We start from the raw sequence: 10,938 nt of genomic DNA, 5'->3' as shown, positions 1-10,938 counted from the left end.
TTAAGGTTAACTTATTTGCTAGTAGCCAGTTTTTAACACGAGTTAAATCATTGGTTAGTGTATCACAGAGGGAGTTGATATTTTTATGTCTAAAATGAAGCGTAGTGTTATCGGCAAAGAGTATGGAGCTTAACCTACCTACTGATCGAGGTAGATCATTGATATAGGCGAGGAAAAATAACGGTCCTAGGACTGATCCCTGGGGCACACCTATTTTGACATCCATAACCTCTGAGAGATGGCCATCGAGGGTCACAAATTGTTTTCGACTCGTTAAGTAGGATTTTAGTAAGAGTAACGCATTTCCACGTATTCCATAATGTTCAAGCTTTTTAAGCAGCACATCATGAGACACTGTGTCAAAGGCTTTACTCAAATCTAAAAAGACCGCACCAAGGTGTTCATTTTTATTCATCGCATTGTAGATATTTTCAAAAAGGTCATTTACAGCATCACTTGTACTAACGCCACGCAGAAAGCCATACTGACAGGTAGAAAAGATATTACATCTAGTAAAGAAAGAGTAGAGTTGATTGTACAATAATTTTTCAAAAATTTTATTCAATAAGGTGGTGGATCAGTCTAAGTACTTGGGGTCTGTTGTTGCAGCAAATGGTGGAGTGGAAGCAGATGTACGTCAGAGAGTGAATGAAGGTTGCAAAGTGTTGGGGGCAGTTAAGGGAGTAGTAAAAAATAGAGGGTTGGGCATGAATGTAAAGAGAGTTCTGTATGAGAAAGTGATTGTACCAACTGTGATGTATGGATCGGAGTTGCGGGGAATGAAAGTGATGGAGAGACAGAAATTGAATGTGTTTGAGATGAAGTGTTTAAGGAGTATGGCTGGTGTATCTCGAGTAGATAGGGTTAGGAACGAAGTGGTGAGGAAGAGAACGGGTGCAAGAAATGAGTTAGCGGCTAGAGTTGATATGAATGTGTTGAGGTGGTTTGGTTTGGCCATGTTGAGAGAATGGAATATGGTTGTCTGCTAAAGAAGGTGCTGAACGCAAAAGTTGATGGGAGAAGTACAAGAGGAAGGGCAAGGTTTGGGTGGATGGATGGTGTGAAGAAAGCTCTGGGTGATAGGAGGATAGATGTGAGAGAGGCAAGAGAGCGTGCTAGAAATAGGAATGAATGGCGAGCGATTGTGACGCAGTTCCGGTAGGCCCTGCTTCTTCCTCCAGTGCCTTAGATGACCGCGGAAGTAGCAGCAGTAGGGGATTCAGCATTATGAAGCTTCATCTGTGGTGGATAATGTGGGAGGTTGGGCTGTGGCACCCTAGCAGTACCAGCTGAACTCGGTTGAGTCCCTGGTTAGGCTGAAGGAACGTAGAGAGTAGAGGTCCCCTTTTTGTTTTGTTTCATTGTTGATGTCGGCTACCCCCCAAAATTGGGGGAAGTGCCTTTGGTATATGTATGTATGTATGTATGTATTAGTTTGTTAAGCGTAGTTGGAAAAGTATATGGTTGAGTAATGATTAATAGGATCAAGGATAAAACAGAGAATGCAATCTTAGAAGTACAGGGTGGTTTTAGAAGAGGTAGGGGTTGTCTGAATCAGATTTTTACAGTAAGGCAGATTTGCGAGAAATATTTAGCAAAAGGTAAGGTGGTGTATGTTGCGTTTATGGATCTGGAGAAAGCGTACGATAGAGTTGATAGGGAAGCAATGTGGAATGTGACGAGGTTATATGGAGTTGGTGGAAGGTTGTTTCAAACAGTGAAAAGTTTCTACAAAAGTAGTAAAGCATGTGTTAGGATAGGAAATGAAGTGAGCGATTGGTTTCCGGTGAGAGTAGGGCCGAGACAGAGATGTGTGATGTTGCCGTGGTTGTTTAACTTGTATGTTAATGGAGTGGTGAGAGAGGTGAATGCTCTAGTGCTTGGACGAGGATTGAAATGGGTAGACAAGAATGACCATGAATGGGAGGTAAATCAGTTGTTGTTTGCGGATTATACTGTACTGGTTGGAGACACAGAAGAGAAGCTTGGCCGATTAGTGACAGAATTTGGAAGAGTGTGAGAGAAGGAAGTTGAGAGTTAATGTGGGTAAGAGTAAGGTTATGAGATGTACGAGAAGGGAAGGTGGTGCAAGGTTGAATGTCATGTTGAATGGAGAGTTACTTGAGGTGGTGGATCAGTTTAAGTACTTGGGGTCTGTTGTTGCAGCAAATGGTGGAGTGGAAGCAGATGTACGTCAGAGAGTGAATGAAGGTTGCAAAGTGTTGGGGGAAGTTAAGGGAGTAGTAAAAAATAGAGGGTTTGGCCATGTTGAGAGAATGGAAAATGGCCGTCTGCTAAAGAAGGTGATAAATGCAAGAGTTGATGAGAGAAGTAAAAGAGGAAGGCCAAGGTTGGGGTGGACGGATGGAGTGAAGGAAGCTCTGGGTGATAGGAGGATAGATGAGAGAGGCAAGAGAGCGTGCTAGAAATAGGAATGTATGGCGAGCGATTGTGACGCAGTTCCGGTAGGCCCTGCTGCTTCCTCCGATGCCTTAGATGACCGCGGAGGTAGCAGCAGTAGGGGATTCAGCGTTATGAAGCTTCATCTGAGGTGGATAAAGGGGGAGGGTGGGCTGTGGCACCCTAACAGTACCAGCTGAACTCGGTTGAGTCCCTTGTTAGGCTGGGAGGAACGTAGAGGTCCCCTCTTTTTGTTTCATTTGTTTGATGTCGGCTACCCCACAAAATTGGGGGAAGTGCCATGGTATATGTATGTATATAGTTTTACAGCATGCATAGCCACGACAATTGCAATTGAGAATAGTTGCTTTGCTTAACAAAAAGGACAACATACCGTAGACAAGGGACGTGTCTATTAGAGCAGTTATCAATTGCATTTCCTTGAATTGGACACATTTTGAAACTTGTTTTACTGAACATTCTCAACGTGAACACTGAAATGACCATGAACATGTTCCAAATATTACTACCATCTCCTGAATGGTTAACTATATAGGAACATGAAATGTCAAGAGGATATACTAGGCTTCACATGGTGGTCTTAATGTATAAGTAGGAATTGCTTCTACAGCAAAAACTGATGGGAAGCATACTTTTTTTTCCATTATTCCCAATAACAATAGTACCCGCTGCAGACATGAGCCATTTCATTTAACATTGGCTTTTTCATGACTTCAACAAAATACCTTGACCTCTCATTCTTGCGCTACTAGTGCAATGATAATAGCATCTCTCAGGGACCTTGCCAGAGCTGTCGCCAAAATCCCATCCTGTGGACAATACAGGTAAAAAGTTATTAAGACTTCTTACCACACAGGAATAAACTCATGCTATCCTTATGTTGAATGTCATGAGACAGACACCCTTCTTTGTGGTGGACCCGATAGAATGAACTGGGTGCGTGTTCATGTATGGGGAGATTGAAAAGAACGAGCAGGAACCACTCCTTCCCCAGGACAGACTATGTTGACCAGGGGATGGGAAGTTGGCTGACACTTTCTTCCAAGCAGTTAACTTCATTGGCTGGCCACCTATTAAAGCAAGATTCTTGACAATGCATTGGGCCAGTCTCTGAAGATTCTGACGCAAAGAACAATTGGCGCGAGTGTTGGAATCTGACAGCTTCCTTCCCGGAGGTCAGATCTTGTATAGCATTACTGTCCCTGACCAAACAACATGCAGAAGAATTGTTTAGCATCTAAGAGACTACATCATATGCTATGGTGACCACATCTTATCTTGAATGTGGCAGACAGAGAAACAGACAAAGGGGTCCCGGAACATTTCACAGCAGCTAAAGGTTTAACCACTGGAGACAACTTATTGGCTAAGGATGCATCAACAGAAAGACTTCCAAACCAGACCAGGTTAGATCAAGTCCCCTGTAGGGGAGATAGCACAGAAGCAGCAACAGAAGACTTTTGAGCTGGTAGATATTTCACCACAGGCGGGGTTCTATTAATCCCAAACGAAGGCCGTAAATTAGACAAATCCAAATTCTCGCCAGGGTCATTATCAGTATTCACAGGGAATGAAATGGTAGAGAGGGAGGGGTGTATTGGTCCCAATAGGAAGAGACCACACAACTGCCTTTTCAGTACCTTTCCAAAGAACCACAAAAGGCATACTTTACTTGATAGGAAAAATTGTGCCCAACAGCTTCTTTGGCATGTCTCCTGATAGCGATGAAGCTCTCCTTTTTCTTCTCAGTGTACTCCAACAAAAGGGACAGGTTAACATTCCCTGTACTCCTTACAAGGCAATGACTGCGAACAATCGTGGCGCTTGAAAAACCAGAGCACACGAGGGTCCACCTCCAACTTAGTCTTTTGCCAAGCCAGAGAGAGATGCCTGGCTTAGGGCTGGTCATCGTAACCAAAGACAAAAACAACGAAATGCAGCAATACACATCTGTAATCAGCCGAAGCCAAAGTGAGGCTCACTCTGCCTGTCTGGTGGGCGGGGCTGACCTACCACACAACTAATGTGTGCTTACCTTGTTAAAAGTCTAACTACTGCAGTTCTAACATCGATGAAGGTTCGTGTTACATGTAGGAACATATATTGTGTTACATGTAGGAACATATATTGGATAATGATAGATAGCGTCAAACCTTTCCTGAATATTTGTTATTGGAAAACTGCATATCTTTGGATTTTCTTAATAACCCTTTACCATACATAACCAGTGGTATTTATTCAAAGAAAAAGCCAGATAAGTACGCAGTGAAGAACACCCGTTCTGCACAGTAGTTGAAATAAAGGGAAGGCATACCTATCACCCACTGGCAAATATGTTTACACTCTTGAAAGTTTAAAATGACATTCCAACTTGACTGAAATCATACACCTATCATAAAGTGATTGTTTCCATTATACATACGAACAAATAAAATTTCAGTGGCTTACCTGGCACATTATTTCCCTTCCCTCAGTCGACACTTAAACTAACTTATCTTAATAGGACTTATACAGGTAATAAAAGAATTTATTTAATTCCCCCTTAGGATTTTATTTTAACTATTCAGTTGGGACTGGTGCTGGTGCAGGGGTAGGCACTGGCACGGCAGCGGGTTTCTCCATCTTGTTCTCTGAATGAGGCTCGGTTGGTAAAACTTCGTCCTTGGGTTCAACAATATTGATGTGATCTGGGAGTGGTGTTCGTGGACCATTCTTACCAGTTGGATCCCAAGGCAACATAATCTTGACCTTAATACCCAGCACACCTGCAAGAAGAGATGGTTCTAGATACAAGCCTAGTAAGTGATTCTTGGAGAGCTAAGATATATTAACAGATACTGTATATTATTATTACTAGCCAAGCTACAACCCTAGTTGGAAAAGCAAGATGCTATAAGCCCAAGGGCTACAATAGGGAAAAATAGCCCAGTGAGTAAGGGAAATAAGGAAATAAATAAAAGTTGAGAATAAATCAACAAAATCATTCTAAAAACAGTAACGTCAAAACAGATATGTCCTATATAAACTATTAACGTCAAAAACATATATCATATATACGCTATAAACACTCATGTCAGCCTGGTCAACATAGGGTAAGTAATACTATTGTTATTTCTATTACTGGATAAGCAACAGCCTAGTGAAGAAAGGAAATAAAATGCAAAACTACTGTAAATGAAAACTAAAATATAAAATATCTTAAGACCAGTAAAATCATTAAAATAGATACTGTACATCCTATATAAACTATATAGAGACTTTTGTTAGCCAATTACCATCTAAACATCCACAGTAAGTTTAGACTAAAGATACACCTTCCCAATTTAGTTTTAATAAAAATTTTTCCAAGCTACACGAGACCAAGTAAAACTCGACAAACAGCAAAAAGATGTTTAACCAGCATATCTCATGCTAAATTTAAACAGCAAATGCTTGCAACTTGCCTTGACGTAAATGAACGTGGCGGACAGCAGTGTCAACATAATGACGACGGGGTTCTCCAGAGTGGATCATGAGACCGTCTGTGAACTTCATGCTCTTGGCTCTCTGACCTCGAAGTTTACCAGACACAACAACTTCACAGCCCTTTGCGCCAGACTCCATGATGAAGCGGAGGACACCATAACATGCTCTGAAAGAGGATATTTTATAAATTAACTTGTACAAAATGTGCTTCGGTATAAATTCAACTGTTTAACAATAATCTCTGCGAATCAAATTATTTTAAGAAAAAATTGTAATCATGGACTAGCAAAGTTATAAAGCAGTGTTATACTACAGGGTTTATGTATAAATGTATATAATTATAAATTATTAAAGTTCCAATTTTCTCAAAGTCCTCTAACACACCCAAGAATATTACTCTAGCACCAGACAACAACCCAGACCCCTTAACCAAAATCTTGGTACAAAAAATGAATGATAAACTTTGAGTTAAATGAATCTCCTAATCAAATGTACAATATATTGCATATTTTATAAAATTTTCAGGTGACAGAATACATCTAAATGGATGCTTCAAACATAATAATCGCAATATCATACCTCCTGACAGCTAAGCCTCCCACCAGTTTGTAACGAAGTGATTCTGCCTGAGCAATGGCGCAAAGACCACGCTGAGCAACCTTTTCTGCGTAGAGTTCTACAGTTCCATCGGCAAAACCAAATCTCTTCTGCACCAGCGATGTCAACTCCCTGATACGACGACCCTTTTCGCCTGGAAACATAACAATTTGAGTACTATACACAAGAATATATTTCAATTCAGCAAAATATGTACTGTACTACTGAAAGGAACTTTAATTTTCAATTTTGCACTATGTATTATCATTACAGTACTAGCTAAGCTACAACCCTAGTTGGAAAAGCAATATGCTATAAGCCCAAGGGCTTCAACAGGGAAAAATAGCCCAAGTGAAAAAAGGAAATAAGGATATAAATGACAATATAAGTAATGAGACATTAAAATACAAATCCAAAATACAACTTACCCAACACATTCTGTGTACGGGTGGCAAGAATGATAATCTCAGTTCTTGCTGGGGTGTGGCGAACCTGCACGCCAGAATAGCCATCCTCGGCTAGTTCATTGGTAAGGAAGCGATTAAGTTCTGCCTTGAAGACACCATCTTTAACGAACTGTGAAAGAAATAAAATTTACTTAAAGAAACAATGTTGTAACAACATATATACAATTCCACTTGCTTGTTGCTAGTTTTAAATTATCTTTCGATAAAAAATGAGTTTGCAAAAACAAGAGTAATCTAAATTTAATTTTTTTTTACCATAATTCCTCCTTTCTTCTATTGATATATGTATTTCATAAAAAGCATTTGCCCACTTTTCCATTGCTAATTTTCACCTTTAAGATTTTATATTTTTCATTAATCTTTAGGAGCCTCTGTAGTTGATTGGGATGGACCCAACCAGCAAATAAAATGTGCCAAATTGTTATTTTTTTTTTTAAAGAAAACCCCTATCCTTTTGCATGCCATTTTTTTTTTCACAATATACTGCAAAATAAGAGCTATAAATCACCTATCCTTTTCAAGATTGCCCCAATTTCAACACAGTATTATTACCACAGCGTATACAAGGTTGGAAAACTAACTGCAACTTGATGGGGAAAAAAAGAAAAGCTATTTTTTTTTATCTCGCATTCTGTTAATAAGTCCCGACATTGTAAAACCACTCAGTGCTTAAAGAGTATTCGCAATAATTTTCTAATAATTTCTGCAAAGTGTCGTGCATTTCGTTACAGAAACGGATACTTTGAACAAAAACTTTGTACAAACTATGAACACTTGCTGTACGAAGGAAACACTTCAACTTTACGTTTACACAAGTGAATCTGATCTATGTTTTCTCCCTCATTGTGCCGGGGGGGGGGGGGGGGGTTTCCCTTACCACCAGTGTCCTAAAACTGTATTTACTCATTTAGTTTCTAAATAATTGACAGGCAATCAATCAAGAGGTCATGAATTCTTACCTTATTCTAGTCCCTAAATACAATTATCTCTTGCTCTAGCAACTACAACTACTCTTGAAGTTACCTAATAATATCTATCTATGCCACTCTCGTTCCCTCGCCAGTATTGCACATCTGACAACAAAAGGTTGACTAATAACCTCTCAGAAACAAATAAATAACTATGGGAGACAGTGTACTGTAAAATATATAATTGGCTTCACAGTACCAATCTCTTCAATGGCACGAATACTTTCTAGGGGTGTTAAGTATGATAGCGGCCACCTGTATGTATTATCATCTCTAACTAACAATACGTCAGTGTAAGAGAGGTCACAGGGGGGCGTTAGCCACCGGCCCCCCTTTGGTAAGTAGGTAAGGACACGGTTTGTAGGTTAGGTTAGTTGATGTCCATTTTTAATGAACACGTGAGGAACTGGCCGCTGACATACAAAGGCTCCGAACTTTCAAGGTTAAACTGTATGTGGGACATTTTAGCCTTCAAGTTGGGCGCGGTTGACAAAACGGGTTTAAACAATTTTTTAAAGGAGCTAAAAAGAAAAGTAGGCGTACAAGCAAACCATCTAGAACGGTTTGACTGATTAAGTTGGCCATGGGTTCAGCTTTGTACTTAACATAGGTTAGGTTAAATAGTGTTCTATGCACATAGTCTTGTCCATCGTTATATAAAGGCTCAGAATGTACATAGCTGGGTCTGCGTAAAAGTTAAATTAGAACATAATTTGGGACCAGCGAGGTTCTTAACAGTCAGGAAATAGGCAAAAATGCAAGAAGTACCCGTGAATGGTGTGCAGACTGGGCAAAACTTTGAAAATGTTTTAGAAAACTGCCTTCATATCGCTTTATAGAAAGAATCCTTTTACCAAGATTACGCATGTCCCAAAGAACTACATATATCACATAAATGGCAGGGGAAACTTGTAAATATTTTGCCATTTATTTACCCTTAAACCATTTAATGCTTTGAAGCCCGAGAGCAAGAACAATCAGTCATACAGTTGATCAGAAACAAAGGGGTTGGGTAGAATAAGTGATTTGATCACCTATTTTTTGACTGCCAATATACTAGCCCAGTTGGCTTATACGCGTAGCATAACATGTATCGCTTACCACACTAGAGGAGCAATAAAATGTTTCATTGCGAGAATAGCAAGCCACAGTGGAGCCGAGACCAGAACGTAAAAAATTGTTGGTATCTCAACCAATATACTCGTAGATACAATAAATAATGCATGCAACAGGAATGGTAACCCGACGTCCTTCACGTAGAAAGGGGGCAGCGGAGAAGGAGGGAGGGGGGTCCCAAATTACACAGTCCTACATTTGGTTAAGGGGTTAAATACTGGTTGAATCATTGGCCTTCTCAGAGTGAGTGAAAGACAGATATAGCCATGCCTGAAAGATCTACAGTTTAACCCGAAATAACGGTCCCCCTAATTTTACGCACATGGGGGTGGCTAATGCCACCTATACTACCCAAAAATAACTTACTATATAGATCTAATAAAAGGGAGATAACGTACACTCGTCGACCAATTTAGGTTTTTATAGTGTTAACGATAGAAATAAGGGCCATGACATATTGTAACATGTTTACGGTTCCGAGAGAACATGTGGGTTCCATGTTTACTAGAAACGGTGAACATAGTATTTAACGGTGGAATATACATACACAAGAATTCAATGCCTACTTTAAACTGTCTTAAATACTGTGCTTCCGTATATTGAAAACAACCTCCAAGCGACGGTAGAGCTTGTAAATTACGAAAAATACCGGGTCATTTCCCGGATCCATGTACGGTGCCGTAGAAAAACTAGGCCATATATTTACGTACATGAACTTCACGGTTAAATAAAACGTTCCTTCTATTAATGCTTCCAATCTCTATGCATCTGGTAAGGACACAAGTACACAGAATAATCGGCGCATAAAAATACGGATAAACAACAAATCTGAACGGCCAACTTGTGACAAGCATGTACATGATGCCGCGTGCTACGCGGTTTTGTTCTAACATTATAATCTAATGCATATTTCTAGAGAAAATTCAACTGGCTACACGAAAAGCTGGACTTTCCATTAACAAATCTCCTCCAAATCACGAGCATTTGTAATAATAACAAGGGAGAAAACTGTATAAACTTAATGTACCTTCTTCTTTTTGCTGATAGGGGTAGCCATCTTGGCGTAAAGAGAGACACTGAACGAAAGAGAACAACACATGAGATTTGGTAAATTTCTCACTTTTTTAAATTGACTTCTAGGTTACATTATTATTTTATTGTTAATAAATATATTATTATAGTTCCAAATATATATTTGTTAAAGATATAATTATTTTTCAATAAAGATAATTTGTTAAGAATTATTGGCGGTTCCCGATGGACCGGGAAGCTTTTTCGGTGACGTCATTAAGCATTTGGTCTCCCTGAATATTGTGAATATTTACATAATAAAACCGATTAAATGCCATTAAATCTTACTTAAAATCACAATATCGGGGGCCCATTTATGTCTTCTATAATTATAAGAAGCAATATAAACGTTTAACCATATAAGCTTATATTTTCGTGTGAATTATACGTTCTTTGACATATTACTTAGCATATTTCCTACCGTAACATTGTTTTTCCTGTAACTTACTCCATTATTTTCGTTTTTAATATTTAACTGCACTTTCCATTAGAAGTTTTTCATAAGTGAGAGCCTTACAGTTAATGTGAACATTTTATCATAGATTCCCGAATCGATATACAGCCAAAACACAGGAGATATTAAGACTTTCAAGAAGAAACTGAAGACTAGTGTTTCGATAATGTGGATTTGGCAATTAATACGGAAAGCTGTATGATACTCTACCTAGGAATGTATACAACAAAACGATCTTGTAGGTCATGTAATGCAAAGGATTTCTCTATGTGATAGGACCAGGAAAACAGCTCTTAAATGACGCCCCCCACACATGCCTTCTTTCACATACCGAGAGAAGGTAGGTTAGTTGGGGATGTCGGACTCTTTTATTCATAAA

General features: G+C 39.3%; 1 protein-coding gene across 1 annotated transcript; it reads right to left on the bottom strand.

Annotated features, from left to right (window-relative positions):
* Nucleotides 1–4,947: 4,947 nt before the first annotated feature.
* Nucleotides 4,948–10,133, bottom strand: LOC137652153 (small ribosomal subunit protein uS3-like). Its single transcript, XM_068385358.1, has 5 exons — nt 10,062–10,133; nt 6,912–7,059; nt 6,466–6,637; nt 5,865–6,052; nt 4,948–5,186 (listed from the first exon to the last, which is right to left on the bottom strand). Exons 1-5 carry the CDS (start codon nt 10,131–10,133, stop codon nt 4,981–4,983), a joined length of 786 nt encoding a protein of 261 aa, XP_068241459.1. The 3' UTR covers nt 4,948–4,980.
* Nucleotides 10,134–10,938: the final 805 nt, after the last annotated feature.

Source organism: Palaemon carinicauda, chromosome 13 (assembly GCF_036898095.1).
Source record: "Palaemon carinicauda isolate YSFRI2023 chromosome 13, ASM3689809v2, whole genome shotgun sequence".
In the NCBI taxonomy this organism is placed as follows: domain Eukaryota; kingdom Metazoa; phylum Arthropoda; class Malacostraca; order Decapoda; family Palaemonidae; genus Palaemon; species Palaemon carinicauda.
The sequence above is the reverse complement of the archived record's forward strand: the minus strand, read 5'-3'. Positions and strand labels throughout refer to the sequence as shown.